The 22,101-nt window shown below is 38.8% G+C and overlaps 2 protein-coding genes across 10 annotated transcripts in view; one reads left to right on the top strand and one right to left on the bottom strand.

The window, feature by feature from the left end:
* Nucleotides 1–2,747: 2,747 nt before the first annotated feature.
* Nucleotides 2,748–6,225, top strand: LOC116266186 (uncharacterized). Of its 5 annotated transcripts, XR_007575022.1 has the most exons (5): nucleotides 2,748–3,050; nucleotides 3,163–3,440; nucleotides 3,659–3,784; nucleotides 4,329–5,093; nucleotides 5,805–6,225. XR_007575022.1 is itself a non-coding variant. In XM_050080940.1 (4 exons), exons 1-4 carry the CDS (start codon nucleotides 2,782–2,784, stop codon nucleotides 5,967–5,969), a joined length of 630 nt encoding a protein of 209 aa, XP_049936897.1. In that variant the 5' UTR covers nucleotides 2,760–2,781; the 3' UTR covers nucleotides 5,970–6,225. The 5 variants fall into 5 exon arrangements, 3 of the variants coding, with proteins under 3 accessions (XP_031503159.1, XP_049936897.1, XP_049936896.1); XR_004175293.2 differs by having other exon boundaries at nucleotides 2,749–3,050; nucleotides 3,163–3,784; XM_050080940.1 differs by lacking the exon at nucleotides 4,329–5,093 and having other exon boundaries at nucleotides 2,760–3,050; nucleotides 3,163–3,272; nucleotides 3,699–3,784.
* A 7,328-nt stretch (nucleotides 6,226–13,553) lies between these two features.
* LOC116265634 (ultraviolet-B receptor UVR8-like) overlaps nucleotides 13,554–22,101 on the bottom strand; it is a 38,000-nt gene continuing 29,452 nt past the window's right edge. For 3 of the 5 annotated variants that reach the window (XM_031646371.2, XM_050080897.1, XM_031646373.2), the window contains 4 exons: nucleotides 15,478–15,660; nucleotides 15,290–15,380; nucleotides 13,991–14,034; nucleotides 13,554–13,877 (listed from right to left, as the gene is read on the bottom strand). In XM_031646371.2, coding sequence (XP_031502231.1) covers nucleotides 13,749–13,877; nucleotides 13,991–14,034; nucleotides 15,290–15,380; nucleotides 15,478–15,660 — 447 coding nt within the window. In that variant the 3' untranslated portion in view covers nucleotides 13,554–13,748. Of the gene's footprint in view, nucleotides 13,878–13,990; nucleotides 14,035–15,289; nucleotides 15,381–15,477; nucleotides 15,661–19,321; nucleotides 19,634–22,101 lie in introns of those variants that run through there. The other 2 variants (XM_031646372.2, XM_050080898.1) reach the window with 2 other exon arrangements.

The following is a 22,101-nucleotide window of genomic DNA, read 5'->3' as shown; positions in this document are numbered from 1 at the left end:
AATCGTCATACATATATATCCTGCAACCATTTAGCCTCTCTCACATATGCAGCCGATGAAATATATCATGCTTGAATGTGAGCGGGGTCTAATGAAATGTATCGGCTTGCTCTGCACACACAATATATATATATTTATATTATAATGAGTGAATGATGACCCTAATTATTTAAACCATATAACCATGTAACCAAGGTCATTCATTTCAACGCATTTAGATGATAGAGAGAAAAACAAGTTTCCACTTTGTTTTATTTTTTAACGATCCATCATAATGGATCAAATGGTCCTTGTTAAATGGTTGGGTGACTTTGAAAAATCAAAGACATTATATATATATATATATATATATATATATATATATATATATATATATATATATATATATATATATTGGTAACACCAAACTGCTTATGGAAGAGACAAAAATCAAAACCATTAAAATTAATTAGTAAAGCATTTTTTCAAAATCTAACCTTATCGATATTATCTTAAGAGTAATTTAATGAAAAACATATGTTAAGTTAGTAATCTTTTAACATTAATAATGTATTTTTAATAATAAAAAAATTAACAACTCTTGTTATATCAAAATTTTGATAGCAGAAAGATCAATTCTTTTACAATAATTACTTTAACTAAACATGATTTATATTGAATTACTATTAATTAAAGCATTAGGAGGTTCATGTTTTGTTTGAAATACTCGTTAACACAAAATTAAGAGGTTTGCTGTTTATCCGTTTTGCTTAGGAGTGTATATATATATATATATATAGTCTATGAATGATGACTCTGTATCACCAAACATCAAATCTGGGCTCTGCCAGAGAGAAGGGGGAGCGTCGGCAGTTCCACTCCCATCGTCAAGAGCTGCCAGCGAGAGATATTGTTTACTTGTAATATTCTTAAGCCTCGGCAGTTCCCACTGTAATATTCTTTACTTGTTCTTTATTGCTTGCTCCACCGCCATTTATGTAAATATCCTGCTACTTGTACATATTTTACATAATTTGGTGGACCTCTCGTTGGCTGTTTGCGATTAAAGTTTTAAAGGCCATGTACGTGATAAATATTACATCTCATTAGAATATCTGTCATGACCATCAGTCAGGTTTGGAGAAATTGTACGTGATAAAGATTTGCATCTCATTAGACCCCTGCAAATATTGTTTGCAAGTTTTAAACGATGAGAGTTTTCTTAGGTATAATACTCGCAAAAATTTTGAGAAAAGCTCGGTAGATTTTAAAAAGGTTAAAGTGAAAACTCCAAAAAATGAGAAAAATGTGTTTTTAACGTTTTTTGAATTTTTTTTTTGTATTTTTCAGAAAGATTGGTCTTTTTTCAATTTTATGCAGCTGACTTATTTTTAAAGTATAAAACGGTTTTCTCTTTTTTTACATGTTTCCTGTTACTGCTTTATTGCCACTATGCAGTATGTCATGGGCTGACAACTTCGGCCCGTGCGGCGCGGCAAAAACCTGATTGCCGCAAGCCTTCAAACCGCTGAACGGGGTGTAAAGGTAGTTTGAGAAAACAAGTGTATAAAGAATGCTTGTGAATAAAGAAATCTCGCAATGTATTCGCTTGGAAAATTAGTACATCACGAGAAAGATAAGTAAGGAGAATGATCTCGACTTTACTTATATAGGATGGCCGAGGCCTCTTACAGGATTCCCATGCCGACCACCCAAAACAAGAAATCTCAATACTTGACACTTAGACCGGTGGAAGGGTACTCCCTTACAAGTAAACATGCATAAGCAAATGACTCAACATAAGCAAAGGAAGCACAATGCAAAACAAAGCAAAGGACTGTACAGACTCCCAGACACAAGGGAATAGGCTCCCCCCTTCAAGTTATGCGTCATCCTCGGCGCCAGCAGTTTTATGATAGGCCTTGGCTTCCAGCGGGTAGCGCTGCTTCATGCGGAATGCATACTCTCAGGTGGGGTTTTGTTCGCCTATCCACTTCACTTGGTACTTCTTCGGCTCCCCCAAATAGTTTGTCTTGTGCCGAAGAATCTCTTCCATCTGACGGTCTGCCGCTCGCTTGGTCGACGGGGCTTGCTGCAGGATCGGGTCTCGTTCTGAAACGCTTCTCTCGGTGTCTTCCTCATCGACATAGAAGGGTTTCAGGTTACAAACATGGAACACTGAATGCACCTTAAAGTCTGGCGGCAAATCTAGCTTGTATGCTAGCTTTCCGATTCTCTTCAGCACTGTGAAGGGTCCCTCATACTTGCGGATCAATGACTTATGTCGACCACGGAAAATGCCCGTGCGATCAGGATAGAGCTTCACGAGGACTTGATCATCCACTCGGAATTCCATTGGCGTTTGATTCCGATCTGCAAACTTTTTCATCTTTTTGGCGGCCTTGTGTAAGAACGCTTTAGCCATTTCCGTCTGGTCCTGCCAATCACGAACGAACTGGTAGGCAAAAGTGAGTCTTCCCTTTTCTTGGGCTGCAAGGGTATGCGGTATCAACAGTTGTTGTCCAGTGGCTATTTCGAATGAACTAATAAAGAACTCTCTTAAAGCAGAGAGAAAGAGAGAGACAATTTTCTTCTTGTCGGTAGAATGAGTTTAGCCAAACCATATATATATATATATATATATATATATATATATATATATATATATATATACCCTTTCAAGACACCTTAATTGCGACACTTGAGACACGATACGTCGATACTGAACCCAACGCGTGAGGCCACGTCATAGTGAAACATGTGCGCGCCTTTTTATTTCCCGCCAGCAACATTGGTCGCAGGATGAAGAGAGCCAGACGCTCGAATAGTCCTCTCTGCTTTCCGTCCCTTTCCAGCGGCGACAGTCTCTGTCCCTTCCTCAGTAACATCCTCTCATCTCTCATCTCCTTCTCCCTCCCTTCCCTACCGGCGATGGCATTCTCTTTGTCGCTTCATCTCCATTTTTTTCCCCAAAACTTGATCAGAGAAGGAACCGAAGACATTCCTTTCGTTGGATGCGTTCAGAGAAGGAAAAACCAATCGATCGGGCTCTCTCCTTTGATCGATTTACGGTAAGTTCTCTCTCAGTTCTCTCATTGGCCTCTCTCTGATGATCGATTCTCCTCTTCAGTCTTCAGCCTCGCGTTTCATCATTTTCTCCTCCGGCTCCATCTTGTTTCGCAGGCGACATCCTGTTTCTCCGTCGGCTTTCTGTTTCGCAGGCGACATCCAACTCAAAGGCCGCATCCTTCTCCGGCAGTGTCTCGTTTCTCTGGCATCAACCGCTTCTGCGAGTGTGGCTCTACCGTCCACCTCTCTCTCTCTCTCTCTCTCTGATTCTCTCACTTACATAGTCGGTCGTTCTAATTATGTCTAAACCCGCGTTTGATGGGGGCCTTTTTGACTTCTCTGGTGTCCTGTAGCTGTTTCGCCTCTGGTGATCAACCTTGAGCCTCTTTCAAGTACCTTCCTTCGAGCCTCTCTCTCTCTCTCTCTCTCTCTCTCTCTCTCTCTCTCTCTCTCTAGTACAAATTTCAAGTTCTGTGGCAGGGTTCCCTTGTGTTAGCTGACTACTGGCTTGCGTTTGAGACATCAAATACCAGCTCAGGCTCATTTAAAGCATTTTGAGTTCTGCATACTTTACTATTGCAGTAGCTTCATGTGTATTTTTGGTGCTCAGGATCTTTTGCATGACATTTCTGGGACTCAAAACATCTCAGGTCTTCTTCAAACAGACTCTAACAGCATACTTCATGCTGCAATGTCACTTTTTGATGCAATACCTTCTGGAAGGATTCTTAGCAGGGTATTTCTGTTGTTCTTTTTTCTGTTTCTTTTTATTCCTACCTGTTGCATTAAATAGTTCTTATTTTGTTACAATGACATGATATATTCCTTTCTGTTACCTTCGTTTACTGTCATCAACTAACACTGAAAATTATCACAATTACCTGATTCTTTGCTTTATTGAAAGTTAAAACTACTCGCACCCCCTTTCGTCTTCAAATTAAATCAAGTTATTTTTTAACGGTATAATTTTGTTGCTTACTCTTGACAATGCTCCTAGGATATTTCCATTAAGACAACTGAAAATAAAAAAGGAAATTTACAAATTGTTTGAAGTTTTTATGGTGAGCTCTTACAGTTTTTATCAATCCAAGTTTGGATTTCCTCTTGGCAACCCTCTATTTTCTAGTTAGGGGGATTATATTTTTTATTTTATATATTTTTCTTTAGGATTATAATGCTTAAATCCCAAGTTTTATTGCTTCGATGTAGGCATCCACAGACTAACATAGATCTTTTCCTTCCCGTCTTTTTGGGGATGTCAATCGCCATGTTCTTCACAGTTCTGAGCATCATTATTGTCACGTGCCAAGTTGCTTGGCCGACCATTTTTAATTGGCTGACCATCTTACGCCACTTGCTTGGATGAATTTCTGCTACAGGGTAAGCAAGCTACCATGACATATTCTTTTTCGTCTAGCTGCAAAAAGTTGCACCTCTCCTTCTCAATTTTACAAACTTGTGGTAGACCAATATGTAATGGCATTTACATGTTATGCATAAACAAATTTAAGTTTGTTTATTTAGGGCCCGTTTGATGGGCCGGAATTATACTGTATGGAAAGAAACAAAATTCAAATTTTTAAAAAAATTCCGATTTAACAAAAGCGATATTATTTTTTTTACCATTTCCGTGGAAATCGGAATTTTGTTTCCGGAAAAATGTTTCCACCGCGAGAGGTGGAAACATATTTCCAGAATTATTTTGTTGCCCGTTAGGGCTCTTCGCTTTGGGCTCCCCTCATCTTTGTCCTCTCGCCTCCCACCCACGCAGCGCCTCCCTCCTGCCGCAGGCCCGCAGCTACCTCCGTCGCCTCTCTTGCCCTCTGCGTCGTCTCTCTTGGCCTCTGCGTTTCCTTCTCCCCTCGTTGTCTCTCTCGCCCTCTACGTCTCCTTCTCCCCTCGTCGTCTCTCTCGCCCTTTGTGTCTCCTTCTCCCCTCGTTGTCTATATCGCCCCTTGCTACCCTTCTCGTCTCTCTCGCCGGAACGACCGCATCTTGCTCGCCGCCATAGATCAGATCTGTGCATCTCCGCCTCTCCACCATAGGTAACCATCTCTCTCTCTCTCTCTCTCTCTCAATCTCGTCGCTGTTCGTCTGCCGTGAAAAGCAGCCTGACAAAGGACGCATCGATTGCACGTCTGATCACCATAAATAAAAATTTGTAAAGCAAAAATATATGCCTCCTGACATGTCTGATCAGTTCTCTATAATTTCTGTAAATCTGGAAAAATGTTTCCTTATTATCAAACTAAGAATTAATTTTCTGAAAATTTGGAAATATAATTCTTTTTCATCAAACATAAAAATATATTTCTGGAAATATATTTTTCAGTCATCACACATACACCAAAATTGGAATCGGAAAGATTTTTTCCATTCATTTTTTTCAAGAAATATGTTTCTAGAAATATATTTCTAATTCCACATTTCCAGGCCATCAAACGGTCCCTTACTGAAACCATTCAATGGTAGGATTGGTAGTTTCTGGCTAGAATGTCCTATCTTCTCCTTGTTCTCTTGACGAGTGACAAATTAATGTTTCCGGAAATGATGTGGGGCCATTAATCTGCTCTCCGCTAGTCATTCTGTGCATGTAAAATGCTCCATTTTGTTGTACTGCTAAAATGCAGGATTGTGATGCATATCAAATATCAGTATCAGTTCTTGCTGTGAAACAGATGGGATTAATCTTTACTCGTATCCTTGTGACTGTGCAATTAATAGCTTTTTCTCTTCACATGAAAATGTTTATGTAGGGAAGAGAAAGGAAAGGATCGCAAAACGAAGTTTCTGAATTCGGCAAAAGTGAAACAGCACTGAGTATGGTCGTTGGATTCCTGCTTGTGATGAGTACGAATGGAGCTAGTGCTTTCCTGTATCCGGTGGTTGATGACGAGAATGACGGAGTGACTCAGATCTGAAGTATTATTTGCTGAAGAGTACTTATGGAATATTGTTTAGAGTTGTTTGGGCCATTTTGTCATGATTTGGACCTTCATCTGAAAATTGAATATATTATGCGCTGTACAGAATACATTTGTAACAGGGATATATTTGTATGTATATGGAGGTAGGCTTTTGCCGGCATTCATTAAATTTGGACCTATATCTGAAAATCGAATATATTGTGCGCTGTACAGAATACATTTGTAACAGGGATATATTAGTATGTATTGGTGCAACTTCTTCATGAATATAATGACAATCAATTAGAATTAATTTAGACTTGTTATAGAAAACTGGATTGATTGTTAAATGGAGAGCACTAAGGTTGTCACAATGGAGCATTGAGTGTTGCGTCTAACGTCAAGGTCATAGAATAAAAGATAGCCAAGTTAACTTATACTACAAATAACACTTTTAGAATTGTCCGCTAAACCGCTTCTAAAAGCATGGGTGGCCGTTTTTAAAACTAATTACTTAATGATACATAAGTTATGAATGGTTTTTGTAAGTGTTCATAAAAGTTAAATTTATTTTAATATGCATATAGGAATAATCAAAGTGACCGTTCCTAATACGTCGTGCAGTAAATTTTAGGAACGGTCACTCTGGTTATTGTGGAAGGTTGATTGTGGAGGCACTTTCCAGATGGCAAAATGGCTTGAAACCTCTTGACAATGGGTAAAACAGTGATACCAGCATGCAAAAATGGAGCAAACTGCTGGTGCCTCTTTTTTGTCTTCGTTCCCATCGATCTCAATGATGGGAGTGCAAATGAGAAAAGCTGGGGTTAGCCGCAAGGGATGAGTGGATGTTCGGGAGGGATAGACATGCAATTGTTTAGAAAGAAAAATGGAGAAAATGAAATTATTTATAAAGAGCATAGACTGCTTTGCATGCACAAAATGCGTAAAGAACTGATAGTTCAGTTTAGGAACAATCCCCAACTGGTGCTAGGGACATGGTCATGTATCATAGATTTGTTGTAGTGAACTAAGGATGTTCGTCATAGCCATCAGAGGAAATGTGATCTGAGATAGTATGCAGATCTCAACGATCCTAAATAGGGTGCCCCTATCCTAAACATGGCAGTTATTACTTTAAGGCTTAACTTTGAGAAGCTGACTTTGTCAAAGCTTTTGTTATAACTAACTATGAACAAGAACACCTGACTAAAAACAAGAACTCAGACTTATGGTGGTGCAGGTTAAACCTTATAGCTGCCATGTGTCAGTTAGACCCAAACAATTTGAAAAGAAAAATAATGGAAAGTCTAAAAGAAAGCATATAAGTTCCTAAAGACCTCAAGGCAACGTAGTGAAATACTACAAATGTGGAAGCTTGTAAAAGGGTAATGATAAGACCATATTTGAAGAGAAGTTTGTAAAAGAGCATGGCATGTTTAAGCTTAATGAAGTGAATGAAATATCAAGTTCGGATTACATTGATTGTTCATTAAATGTGAATGTGAATTTGTATCATAAAATATTAAAAAATGTAGGCATAAAGAAAATGAAGATAGTAGCACAACAAGGAATAATACCTGATATTGATGAAAATGACTTTGAAAAATGTGAGTCATGTTCACATAAGAAATGGTAAGAAACCCTTCTCTTCAAAAGTGATTTGGACCATTGATCAATTAGAGATTATCCATATAGATATTTATAGACCATACAATGTCAAAACTCATAGTGCCATGCTTTTATTTCATAACATTGATAATTGATCAAAGTTAAGTTGTCTGTTTAAACATAACTATGAAGCCTTTGAGAAATTTGAAAAACGCATGAATGAATTTGAGAGACAAGTTGGCTATATCAAAGTTATAGGGTCTGATCTATGTGGTGAGTACACATCTAATGAGCTTTTTGAATATTGTAAAATGATTTGAATAAATAGGTAAAGGACAATGTTAAGAACACCACAATCAAATAGTGTAGCAGAGAGGTGTAACAAAATCTTTTTGAACATGGTAAGGTCCATGTTAGCAAGTGCACAATTACTCAAAAGTATTTTGAAGTAAGGTTGTACTGACAACTATGAACATTTTAGATCGAGTGTCCTGCATGACAACTTCGACCGCTCCTTATGAGAGATAGACTGATTTGAAACTAGATCTAGGTCCTTATACACAATAGGGATTAGTAGCTCATGTCAAAATCTTATATCAAAAAATATATAAATTGGATGATAGGTCTGTAAGATGCTTATTAATTGGATATCTAAAAGAATCTAAAGCCTACAATTTATATCATTTGTCAATGTGGCTCGTTGAAAGTAGAAATATAGAGTTCCTAAAAAAACTCAATAATAAAGTTAGTATTCTAGTTAAAGATCAAACTTATCTATTGAATGAACTTTTTTTATTTACATGAACAGTCTTGTAATGTACCAGCTACATAATAGTTAGCAAATGAACCAATATTTTCTCATACTTTTTTTGGTCATAAAAGACCTAGAGTCCCTCATTCATATTTGAATGTCTCCTATGTATACTTGGCAAAGAAGCTTTGTTATTCAATAGTCATTAATGAAATGACAGATAATCTAACACATCATAAAATGACAAATCAGCATGAATTGTTAGATTGGATGAAAGCTATGGATGAAGAATTTGAGTCCATAAAAAAAACAAAGTTTAAGAATTAGTAGATCTTCCTAAAGCAAGAATTGTTATATGTAAATAGATGCTAAAGAAAACATATAAAGTTAATGGGTGAGTTGATAGGTTGAAAGCCACACTAGTAGCAAAGGGTTTTTCTCAAAAGAAATGAATTACCTATTTAGAAACCTATTTGTCAGCTGCTAAATTTGCCTCGATCAAAATAATTGTGGCTATCACAGTATTTTCGTGACCTAGATATTTGGCAAGTTGACATAAAAAATGATTTTTTAATGGTGAGTTGAAAGAAACTATCTATATAGAACAACCATTAAATTATGTTGTTGGAGAAAATAAAATTAAAGTGTACAAGTTAAAACAATCCTTGTACGGCTTAAAATAGTTTCTTAAACAAAAGAATTTTGCCTTTCATAAGATAACTAAGCTTCGATATGTAACAAATTAGTTATAAAAAAGTGGGAGTCTATTTTACATTTTGTCATTATATATTGATGATATTTTACTGACTAGAAATGAAAATGAAAATGAAATGATATCCAAGATAAAAACTTGGTTGAATGAAAACTTTGAAATAAAAGATATGGGAAAGAATCCTATACCCTTGGTATAAAAATCACTAAGATAAAAATTTGATGAGTTTAAGTTTAAGCTGAAAATGATATATTGATTACATTTTAAAGAAGTTCATAATGGAAGACCCCAAACCAATTGGGACTCCCATAACCATCTAAGTAAAAGTGATTGTCTTAGTGAAGAGCAACAAAAATTACATGTCCCTTATAATGAGGTTGTCGGCATTTTAATGTATTTAAGGTTGTGCACAAGACCTGATATAAGTTTTCATGTTGATCTTGTGAGTCGTCAAAGTAATGCAGGTTGGCCTCACTAGTAGGCTAAAAGAACATTTTGATATAAGGGATTGAAAAAACTTAAAAATCGTCTTGTAAGCTGATGAATTAAATTTAGGAGGATATTTCGATGTAGATTTCACTACTTGCAAGGATGATATTAAGTCTACCTCCAATTACATATTTCTTTATGAAGGTAGAGCAATAGATGTCCTATAAGAAACATGGTTGAGTTGTTCAAGATACTCAACAAGCAGAGTATACAACTTGTAATGCAGCAACTACATTTGTTGTCTGGATAAACCGGTTCTTGAAATACTTAAAACTAAAGATTGATCCTGAACTAGTTCAATTATATTGTGATAATGAGACAGTAATATATCTTATGAAGAATGACGCTATTAGCTGAAAGAGTAAGCATTGTCTACCAATTATATAGTAGTTGACCCCTTAACTAAGGGAATTTCAGAAGACTTATTTATGAAGCATGTAGCCTTTATAGAGATGAGATATTTATGAAAGGTCGCGATGAAAAAGCTTCCTTAAGGAAAACCTCACTACATACCTTTAACATAGTAAGGTTATGTTGTTAAACCAACTATATAATACCACATAATTAAGATTAAGGAAGCCCACAATAGTATGGGCAAACTGGCGGTCTCATGACAAAGTGTGTGATGTTGGATAGTCGCCATAAGCCCTGCCTTTTTCCACTCATAACTATGACAGGGGCCACTTGCAATTACAAAATAAACTTTTGTGAACTATATTTAAAATAAATAATTTTCATTGATAGATATTTTTTTTCTAATTTCTCTTATTGGCCCTAACCACAACCTAGACTTAAGGGAATCCTATAAGGTTGACTTTAAATACCCCAACGCCTTCTCTTTTAGGGTTAATCATCTCATTACCCTAATGGTGGCCTTATAGAAGCAAACTTGAATACAATGACCTTACTTCTCTCTCTCTCTCTCTCTTTCTCTACAATTCTCTCCCTTTTTTGTTGCTGCTCCTCTATGCTACATTGTTGGAGAATGTCAGTTGTTCAGTGCACAACATACCTGGAGACCCCACCGGCGATCGTGCACAAGAGGTTCCTCCTGTGCATCATCCGCTGCTGAAACTCCAACATCCTTTTCATCTTCATAATACTTCTGTAGAGTATTTGTATCTTGTATCTCGACATAGAACTCTCAGTAATCATTTTTTCCTCTCACCCTCTCTCCAATGCTAGCTCCTCCTTCTCCTCATTCCTTCTCATCATTCTCATCAAGAGTAAGGTTTCATGTGTGACCTATTTTTCTACTTTTCTTCTACTTTTCCTTTATTCAATTTCTTGAATAAGTTGTTGACGTTGTCTCCTATGCTGCTTTTGAGATAGGAGTCTCCCTCGGTGGTTTTTCTTATTCTTATGGTGGCATTATTATTTATTTGCTCTTGCTCACCTTATTTATGGCTGGTGTTAGGGATGTCCAATGTTTTGAGCCAACTCGTGCTTGACTCAAACTCACTCAGTTAAGCTCAAGTCGAGCTCAGCTTGTCTGTTAAAGGAGTCGAGCTCAAGCTTAACAAAGAACTTGAGTTTGTAAATGAGTTGAGTTCAACTTACATGAACTCGACTCAATTAACTCGAGTAGAATCATTTACAGCTAGATATCAATTTTTGTAATTCTAGATGCCTAAAATGGGCATGAGAAAAATGCAGAGATGTTAATCTGGTTTATCATCAAATACAGTAAAATGTGGGGGCCATTTTGTAAGTCAACATAGCAGTGCATAATACCTTTGGTTTATATGTTTTTACTCTTCGTTTTAGCTAGTTCCCTCTCTCTCTCTTTTCAAACCTTCTTAAAGTTTCAGACAAGTAGTGGTAGCAGCAGCATGGCTCATCGTTTCTACAATCGTTCTGTAGTCTCCCTCCCCTTCTCTCTTTCTCTGTCACTCGGTGCACATATAAAACCCTCGATGCAAAAGGAACCCTACTTCCGTCTTTTGATTAAACAAAACAATAAAACTACAGTGTTATGGTCTCCACTGAACATTCTATGAAAGAACCAACTAATTTACTTCTTTCTAATTGTTGTTATTAGGTCGATAATAGTTGTTAACCATTTCCTCTTTTTCCTCTTGATTTTACGATTTGTTTTGGTGGTCATTGTTTCTCATTGAATTGCGCGTGAGATTCAGTCTTGGATTATCATCCCTTTATTTGTGTTGAGTGTCCATTTGTGGGGATTGTTTGTAACGAATCCAAAGTTTTGTTATCATTTGTGGTAATGTGTCAATTAGTTCATGCTGCAGGTTGGACGTTAAATTTCAGTTGGTATTAAAATGCAGCAAAGGAGTTGCCTTCATTAAACGAGTTTAAACAAGTTGTCGAGCTCAACAGTCTATTTGCATTGAACTCGAGCCAACCTTGTCAAACTCGACTCAAACTCCAGTCAAGTTTGAACTGAGCTCCATGTAAGTCAACTTGAGTTTGAGCTGGCTGAGCTTGAGCTCGACTCAGCTCATGTACCTTACTAGCTGGTATCAGTTTTCTCACCTACTAGCTAATTCGAAGCGGGTAACCAACAATCTCCTGGTTGTTCAACAAGTTGGTAAAAGGAACCACTTGACACCCTTACTTTGTTTGATATAATTCATCATTGGAATTTCCGTGATTTAAATGTCTGATTTATTTCCCACTTTGTTGCTTGATGCCTAGCCCGCTATTAGGCAACAGTTTGTGACAAGTTGCTGCGTTCTCCGTTTTTCTTTTAGACTTTGCCTAGTCCGTTCAGGATGGTTGAGTGGGAGTTCTCCGACTAACTGGAGATGAGAGCATTCTGTAGCAATGAAACGTGATTTAGTCTTCCTGGAATGGAAATTAAATTGTGTTCAAAATTATTTTTGTGCACTACCACTTTGTGTACCTCGTATGGTGAACATTAGATCCTTCGTGGGGATGGGTCTGCCAGAGCTGCCTTTGCAGAATGCCGCGCGAACAGTCGTATAACTGCAGTATACTCGCAAATAAACTTCCATGCGGGCTGTCCTTTCAGGATAGTTACTGTTTAGGTGGCATGCGTTCCTCCCACATGGTGACAACTGTGATGCCTTTAATTAGGACGCTTGTTTCGTGCGTTACTCTTGATATACACGCGACACTTGCAAAAACAGGTCATTGTTTATATGAAAAGAAAGTTTGTTCGACCTCACAAATGACTTGCCAACCAATTGGGACTGGTTCACGTCTATGAGAGCTCTTATTCATCTTAAAATAAAATCAGTTTAAGGGTGTAAATATTGAGTGAGTGAATGATGGTTTTAGTTATCCAAAGCCCCCAGCAAGAGTTGTTCATCTAAAATAGATAAATGGTTAAGACAAAAATAAAGAAAAAAATGCAAACTAAACTAATATTAAACTAATATTAGATGACAAAAATGTCTAATATTTTTGTCATTGTATTTCTCCTTAACCATTCATTATAGTATCTTGAACGGTCCTAATTAGATTATTAGGTGACTACAAGCCAGTCACCAGTCAATTTTCTATAAATCTCATATATAAAACAATAAATAATAAATAAAGCAAATCAAATGCTTATGAAATTAAACATAGCAACAATAATGATAAAATAAACCAAAATAACACTTGATTTTTAGTTCTGCAAAAAATTAAGTAAATGGATTTGTACCAGTACAGGTCACTGACCAGTACAAGTACGAAAGCCTACTCCACTTCCATCAGGTTAATAATATGTTGAATCCATCGACTTTTCCTGCTTTTAGAGAAGCACGTCGGTAGGCAAAAACCTCCGGATCGTGCTAACATTGATATCCCCAGGAATTAGACTACAGACCTAAAGCTGACCTGAAGGACTTAAAGTTCGTCCTGAAGGACTTGAAGTTCGTCCCTTTATCAGGTCATCTGAATTGAACAGCTTCACTCAGAAACGTTGAAGCATGTGCATTGACAGAGACAGAGCTCAGCTTAGCTGTGAAACTAAAACCCACCAGCATCCAGGGAGAGCGAGAGAGAGAGAGAGAGAGAGAGAGAGAGAGAGAGAGCGAGCTCAGCATAGCTGCAAAACTAAAATCTATTAGCATCCGGTACCCACAACCCATGCAAGGCCATCACTCCAGCACTAAATTTGAAGATGGACGTTCACCCTGAAGCAACCACCCACTTAAGCATGAGCCTAAAATGGAAAGGAAAAGTGATAACTTAAAAGAAAGCAAAAACTCAAAGAAAAGAGAGAGACCAATCAACCGTTTTTCACTTCCATAAAATGACTTCACTTGTGGTCACTGTGTTCCGCCAAGGCTAATGTATGCCACCAACCACAGGCGATGTTCTTTACAAGATACCCCTTAAAAGGAACTTCAAGTGGAAGATTTCGATCCACCGCATCTCCCAAGCCAAGCTGTATCAGGAATTTAAAAAATAAAAAAATTCTGCTTTTTTGTCTTTCCCATACATAAAAATATGATGCATGAAGCGCATGTGCTAAACGTAAGAAGGAAAAGGTGAGAATACCTGCCCATACTTGTTCCAGCCCCAAGAAAAAGCTTTTCCATCTTCTGCAGAAGCCAAAAACACTGTTAAAAATTACTCAAATCATGATCTCCGGTGTCATATATCTTCAAAGCTTACGAAACACCACCATCAAAAAATGAAATTGTTTACTTCGTAAATGACAACATGGATGGACAGTGCATCTATCTATTTCTTTCTATTTTAAAAAATATGGATGAAGAAGTGAACAAATATTTGGAGTAACTCAAAACAAAATTAATTTGTGCACGCAAGACAAAAGACAATTCTTAAGTCCTACACAAAAATTATGAATAGTCAATAATTTTCCATTTTTTAATAGAAAGAAAAATTTATAAATTCACGACACTGTACGTGGGGCACATGATTCATGTTTAGGATCAAATGCCAGTTGAATTTCTCCTGTCGAAATGCCTAGTAAGTATCCAAAGTTTTTTACATTAAAATCCCAGTGTCTTGGCAACATGTACCCAACTGAATAGTGAAAATTCGTTGTTTTGAAGTCTGAACTTCAGGGAAGAGAATCAAGGGAAGGATGTCCATATGCTTTTCTATTAACCTGACCAAGCAATTTAAAAATCAATATCAAGTCAATACAAAATGTGAAAATCTAAACTTGCCACAAAAAATACATTACAAGATACACACAACCATGACACATCACAATCCCCTTCCCTAACACCGGAAAGGGAAGACATAAGTATTTCTCTGGTTCGACTTTTGGATAGTGGATCGACAGAAGCAGCATGGATAACTAGTTTGCATTTCATAGTCCTTGTGTTGTTAAAATCCAAGAACTATTGGCCTTAGATGGAACTTGAGTCCCTTTCTTCTCAGATTTTTTCTTTCAAAGGAAAAACAGAGAACTCTGACAAGGGTATGGCATCGATCATCTTGATGATAAATGAAGCATCCCATTGGTTTTCATGGTCTTGATACTTCAGAGAAACTGCAATATTACTGGTTAACAGTTTTGTGCCATTGGGGCAAGGGTTGAAAAGGTTGGAACAACTGCTGATGTGAAACAAAAATTTACCATTCAAGGGCTATATGGTTGCTGATGAATAACAATTTACCATTCAAGAATTTTACTTCAAATTAACTATGATACAAGCAATTATTTCTCAAAGAATACCGACAGCGTTATGCTAAAACGAAAATGAGAAAAACAAAACAATCAAAATTTTCTACATTTGTAAGGAGAGACAGGATGAGAGACATTCTAAACGATCAAAGGCAATTTGAGGACACGTTTCTTGGACATGCAACCGTTATTCTTACCAGTCACAATGGCACTATGGCGAGCACCACATGACACAATCTTAACATGCTTGTTTTCAAGAATTGCATCCTCCAACAACTTCGGTAAGGTCTAAAATAAGAATTAGAGAAAATTAGGATAAGTGTATAGACAAAAGTATTTCCAAACATTTTAAGACATAATTCATAGTAGAAAGATCTTCCCATACCATAGCCTGATCTTCACCAATCCCTAATTGCCCAAATTGATTTCCTCCAAAAGCATAAACATCTCCATCCTTGGATATGCAGACAGTATGCCATAATCCAGCACCAACTCCTTCTACAGGAATGCCACCCAAGGAGGCTACAACAGTGGGGCTAAGTTTATCATCAGTACTTCCTTGTCCACACTGAAGCCAAGGAACATCAACAATTACTCCACCAATATACCTAAAGCTTCTAAACAAAACCAATTGTTATTTGAAATGTTGAACTACCAGACATGCACAAGGAAGGCCGCCATGAGTTACATACAACATATAGGAAATTATGTATCACAAAGTATACTTGGCATATCCACACGTCCAATGCTTCCTAAAAATCATAACACTAATTATGATTTGATGCACCCAACAGAAACATGGCACGTAGATCTGAATATAGTGGAAAGTGTCGTTCTAGGAATCTGTGGGTAGGAATTACATAGTGAAGTACGTATGTAGGAAGTTGGTAGTGAAGCATGTCCGACCATACCATATGGGTGCTTCTAAATGGCTGTGGTATGTGTCGATGCTGGTACTGGTGCTAGTGCTTCTCTGACACAACACATCTAGTTCAGTCAACCAAACTGGGTTAAATTGATCATTTTAAATGTGCACATAACTAAACTATCTCCAATACAAAAGATTTATATGTAAATGTAGATAAATAAAGCCACTAAACAGTTAAATAACTATGTAACAAATGATTTTTATACATATATCTACACACATGTATACATCCTCGGCAACCCTGCACTTAAGTTTTTTGAAAAATTACCATATCCACACCTGCACCAGCCCCCACCCCCCACACCCATGTGACATAGATGTCCGACCAACATAATTGACAAACTCAGCAAGTTGACTGGGGAATTACCGAGCTACATACATGGTCTCATTTCTATGTCTGACCACATACGCCTTAGTTTCATAGGAATAAGGTCTGAATCATTTGATTGCTGAATCTTGATTGCTGAATCTTGATTGCAGAATCAGCAGGCCAAGTAAAGACCACCCAAGAGTCTGGTCCGCTTCATTTTACCCCAACATGATATAATTTTGGTTAGTTGTATGATTGTATCACTTCTTCAGCCCAGTTTTTTATTTCAAAAATGGGTAACGTCCATTACTCAGAATGCCAAGCTTGTCAATGACCCCTTGGTCACCATGGCGTTCTTTTGATTACAGAGGGTCACAACGTCTGAGTTTGGCTGTCTTTGTCTGGCCTTGGCAGCAAACAGGCTCTTGCCAGCAATTCCTTTCCTACTGAAAATTAAGAAGACGGTCCATTATTGAACCATCATTCTCAAACTCTCTATCTCTACGTCACATGCGTACTTCAATAAGGTCAGTGTACCCGTGTCGCCGTACCCGTAACCAAAATAGGTACTTGGACACACTTGGGTACTTTTTGAGACTTGAAACTGATCCAAACTGCTTAATTTACATGATTTAACTTTTTCTAACTCAAGTTTTCATTATGTTTTTAGAGTTTTGTTCATTAACATGTAATGTTTTATTTAAGATCACTTGTTTATGTAAATGTTGTTTTCATTTTGATTTTTTTGTGTTATTTTGTGTGTTTGTGTGTGTGCCCCCGCGCCCACATTTTCTAAAGTTGCTGTGTCCGTACCCATATCTCTGCACCCGTACCCGAACCATACCTGTACTCATGTGACTTGGCTCCACCCGTACCCGAACCATACCTGTACTCATGTGACTTGGCAATATCTCATTCACCTGCTTTAGCATTTGACAGTTAATTAACTCAGACTAACAAGTCATGGTACAAATTTTGAGTTTATGTGAATCAAAGAATGAAAATAGACCATCCAATATACAATAATTTGCAACTTTTTTATATTTTGAACATTCGATTGTGCTCATTAGATGTTGTTTATTTCGACTGTCCAATATATATCAGTGCTCACTTATTTGATTGTAGTTGTTAGATGTGGTTCATTAGTTATTACTTTATAATTGTGTTCACAAACTATAGTTATTTGATTATATTACTTGATAGTTACATGTTGTTCTATATATATGTTTACTTCTTTATCAATTTGTAGTAAAAAATAATAATAATAATAATAAGAAGCCTACAAAACCAACTAAAATGAGTTGCCGAATCAACTCACATGCCCATTACCCAGTAGTCAGATGAAATAAGTCCAAGTCATGAGTTTGCCAACTATGCTGACCAAGAGATGCACCTTAAGAAAAAGGAAAATCATGTTGAAGGAATATAGACTGTTAGAATACCTTGTAATAGGGAACCGGGTCCGGATATGGACCCGGTACCCATGGGCATGGGAACCGAGGATGGGCTCGGTTCCCTAAGTGGGTCTCTCTTCCTCCCTCTTTTATTCTAATCACTTATCGTAATTGTTGATTAAGTGAATTAAGTTTCTCTCTCCTAGGGTTGCGGTTTTGCCCCTAGGTTAGAGCTTCCCCGTGGTTTTTCACCTCGTTCTGAGATTTTTCACGTAAATCTTGTGTTTGTTTTTCTTCTCTTCTTCCGCTCCGTGTTTCTACATCAGGTTTATACTTCACACTAAACACCCACTTTGAACCAACTAAGTGAGTCCCCTTGGGAATATCGACCACTTCCCAAGTGTTGTTCTTCGCCAAGGCAACCATCTCCTCTGTCATAGCCTGTAGCCATTTAGGATCCTCTCTAACATCTTCCACACACCTGGGAATCACAGACATAGACAGAGTGGTAATAAAGCATTTGTATTCTTTACTGAGTTTTGAATATGAGACAAATCTCTGAATAATGTGAGAAGTACATGACCTGGTCCCCTTGCGCAGGGCTATGGGAAGCTCTTCATTCATTGGACTTGGTTCATTCGGGGAACTCACAGGATTGGGATTGGTCGCATCAACAGTCTCAACCACATCTTTCTCCTTTCTATTGTAAACCTGCCCAAACAAATGATCACGGGATGTGGGCTGATCATCCACAAGGTCCCCTTCCACATGACTGTCTTTATCATCTCTGACTGTATCTTCCACACTGTGACTAAGTTTGTAGTCCAAGAAGTCAGTAAACTGAATAAGCTGATTTGGAGAATACTCTTCCATACTGTCCCCTATACACTCCCCCTGAAGAGGATTCACAGGAAAATACGCCTCATGTTCATGAAAGGTAACATCCCGGGAGACATAGATTTTGGAGGTAGTAGGATCAAGACATTTATATCCCTTCTAAGTAGAAGAATACCCCCAAGAAGACAGCTTTGACAGACCGAGGGTCAAGTTTCTTGATGGTGGGACAATGGTTATGAACAAAGCAAACACACCCGAACACCCGAGGAGTAAGAGGCCAGGGGTTATGAGTGGGACTAAGCACAGAGTAAGGAGTACGGCCATTCAATACGCGAGTGGGCATACGGTTGATGAGGTGGGCACTAGTGAGGAGAGCATCGCCCCAGTAGCGCTTAGGAACGTGCCTGTGGAACATAATAGCTCGGGTGACATCTAATAAATGGCGATTTTTACGTTCGGCCATGCCATTTTGAGGAGTATAACTACAGGACGTCTCATGAACAATACCCTTGCCCCGTAGGAAGTCTTCCAGGGATTGAGAGACATACTCCCTGGCATTATCAGTACGGAAAATCTGAACAGATGACTGAAATTGATTTTCGACAAAGGCAACAAAATTTTTGACAACGACAGGAACCTCACTGCGTTCTTTCAACAAGTACACAAACGTACAACGGGAGTAGTCATCAATCAGAGTCATAAAGTAATGGAAACCACGACAAGTGGGTACTCCCGAAGGACCCCAAACATGAGAGTGAACCAAAGCAAAAGGACAAGTGGTTTTATTGATAGACACAAGGTACGAAGCCCTAACATGCTTAGCAAACTGACACACTTCACATGTGAAGGAATCCATGGAAACAGAAGTAAACAACCTAGGAAACAACTTCTTAATCAACTAGAATGGGAGATGTCCAAGGCGCTCGTGCCATCTCATAATGCTAGACCTGTCCTCCACGCCTGTCAACTGTCTGCTAGTGGCTGAGATGAGAGCAGAGGCAACCTGTACGGGCAGTCTGTAGAGGCCATCATTAACCGAACCGATCCCAATCTTCTTCCCCGTCACCAAGTCCTGCAGGGTACAATGATCAGCAGAGAAAATTAGATTACAATTGAGTTCTTTGGTGATACTACTGACAAATAACAGATTCACAGGAATATTGGGAACATGAAGAGCATTATGCAGAAGATATTTATTTAATAAGGACAAACTCCCTTTTCCAGCCACAGAGATTGAGGACCCATCAGCCATAGATACGCGTTGCTGCCCTGAAGATAATTTGTACTCTTGAAACATCTTAGGGTTTCCTGTCATATGATGAGTAGCTCCACTGTCAACTACCCAATCACCAAGTAAGGGATTACCTTGATTACTTGTGGAAACAAGAGCTTGGGCTACCTGAGCTCCGTCAGACGTGGAGGCTTCCTCCTTAGTAGTAGATAACCGGCTGATATAAGCTTGTAATTCCTTGATTTGGTCAGAGGAAAGCTTCGGTTTTTCAACACTGGGAGAGCTCGTATCAAGCACAGGAGGACCCCGCCTACCAGAGGGAGGACGACCACGGGTAAGCCTCTTCTCGGGATGAAGATACCAACAAAAATCAACTGAGTGTCCCAACTTGTTACAGTGACTACAACGTCGAATAGGACGCTAACCAGTCCCTAGAGCACGACTAACAAAAGCAGATGGTGAACTACCATGACTAGAGTCAATATGCATCACTTGACAGCATTGTTCCTTAGATTCCACCCGGGCATACACCTCCTCAATTCCAGGGGTCTCCTCACAGTTGAGAATTTGACTCCTAATGGGTTCAAACTCATCACGCACACCTCCCAGAAAAATAAAAGTGCGGTCCATCCATTCTTCCTGCCAGTACAGTTCATGATCAGAGCCACAATTCCAGTCATCATTCACATGATAGTCCAGTTCCTCCCATTTAGTCTTCAGGGCTGCATAGAAGGATGCCACAGACAAGTCACCCTGTTTAAGAGAATAAATGTTGCGTTTAATCTGGTATGTACGCAGGATTCTCTTTTTACGGCCATACATCCTCGCAAGCACAATCCACATGTCATATGAGGTCGACTTTCGCAAAATAAGGGGCTGAATATCAGCAAAAACAGAACTAATAATCCAAACCTTAACTTGACTATCTTCCAACGCCCAAGTCGCCCATCCAGGATCAGTTTTACTAAGCGTAGGTTTCTCCCCAGTGATATAGGGCAGACGACCTCGACTAGTGATCCCAATTTCAAGCGCAGCAGACCAAGAGAGATAATTGTCTTTGTTCAGCCGAATAAAGGTGACTTGAACAGGCAAATTTTCGCTCTTGGTATTGCTGCCCGTGTCAAAGGTAACATCGGTCTTGGAGGTCATCTCTTCAACCATAACGACCACAAAAAATCCAACAGTCAGAGAATACCAGAAGAAACGAGGAGGAGGACCCGGGCGCTGTACTTTGCCTAAAATGGAGGACGGGCAGCGGCAGAGCAGCGAGCGTTGGGGGGCGTCGGGCAGCGGCAGAGCAGCGAGCGTTGGGCGGCGTCGGAAGAGCTGCACTCCAGGCAACAGCGGGCGGCGGTGGGACTAGGTCAAACTTAGGGTTCCAAAAAAAAAAAACCCTAAATCACACACGAACGAAGAGGCCAAACAGCACGATTTTGGCTCTGATACCATGTAGAAACACGCAGCGGAAGAAGAGAAGAAAAACAAACACAGGATTTACGTGGAAAACCTCAGAACGAGGTGAAAAATCATGGGGAAGCTCTAACCTAGGGGCAAAACCGCAACCCTAGGAGAGAGAAACTTAATTCACTTAATCAACAATTACAATAAGTGATTAGAATAAAAGAAGGAGGAAGAGAGACCCGCCTAGGGAACCAAGCCCATCCTCGGTTCCCATGCCCATGGGTACCGGGTCCATATCCAAACCCGGTTCCCTATTACAAGGTATTCTAACAAACACAGGCAGGACAAGCTTAATATTGAAGGGTTACTGTATACCTGGCATGACAAGCTTAATATTGAAGGATACTCTGACGCCGATTGGGTTGGTTGCACGGATACCAGAAGGTCTACCACAGGATACTGCATCTTTCTAGGGGGAAACCTGGTGGTATGGAGGAGTAAAAGGCAAGAGGTCTGTTCTAGATCCAGTGCTGAGGCTGAATACAGGGCTGTTGCTATGGGGGTTACAGAGATGTTATGGCTAAAGATTCTTCTAGCAGATATTGGAATTGAAATTGAAGAGAAAATGAAAATGTATGGTGACAATAAGTCTGCGATTAACCTGGCAAATAATCCCGTCCTGCATGACAGAACCAAACATGTGGAGATAGATCGCCACTTCATACAGAAGCGCATAGATTCAAAGGGGTTGATCCTTCCTTATATGAAGTCTGAAGATCAAATTGCAGATGCTCTAACCAAAGCCTATGTACATCTCAATTTGAAAAGAATGTTAGCAAACTTGGCATGTTTGACATGTATGCCAAGCTTGAGGGGGAGTGTTAGAATACCTTGTAATAGGGAACCGG

This window comes from Nymphaea colorata, chromosome 12 (assembly GCF_008831285.2).
Source record: "Nymphaea colorata isolate Beijing-Zhang1983 chromosome 12, ASM883128v2, whole genome shotgun sequence".
Lineage (NCBI taxonomy): Eukaryota > Viridiplantae > Streptophyta > Magnoliopsida > Nymphaeales > Nymphaeaceae > Nymphaea > Nymphaea colorata.
This window is presented reverse-complemented; position numbering and strand designations above follow the sequence as displayed.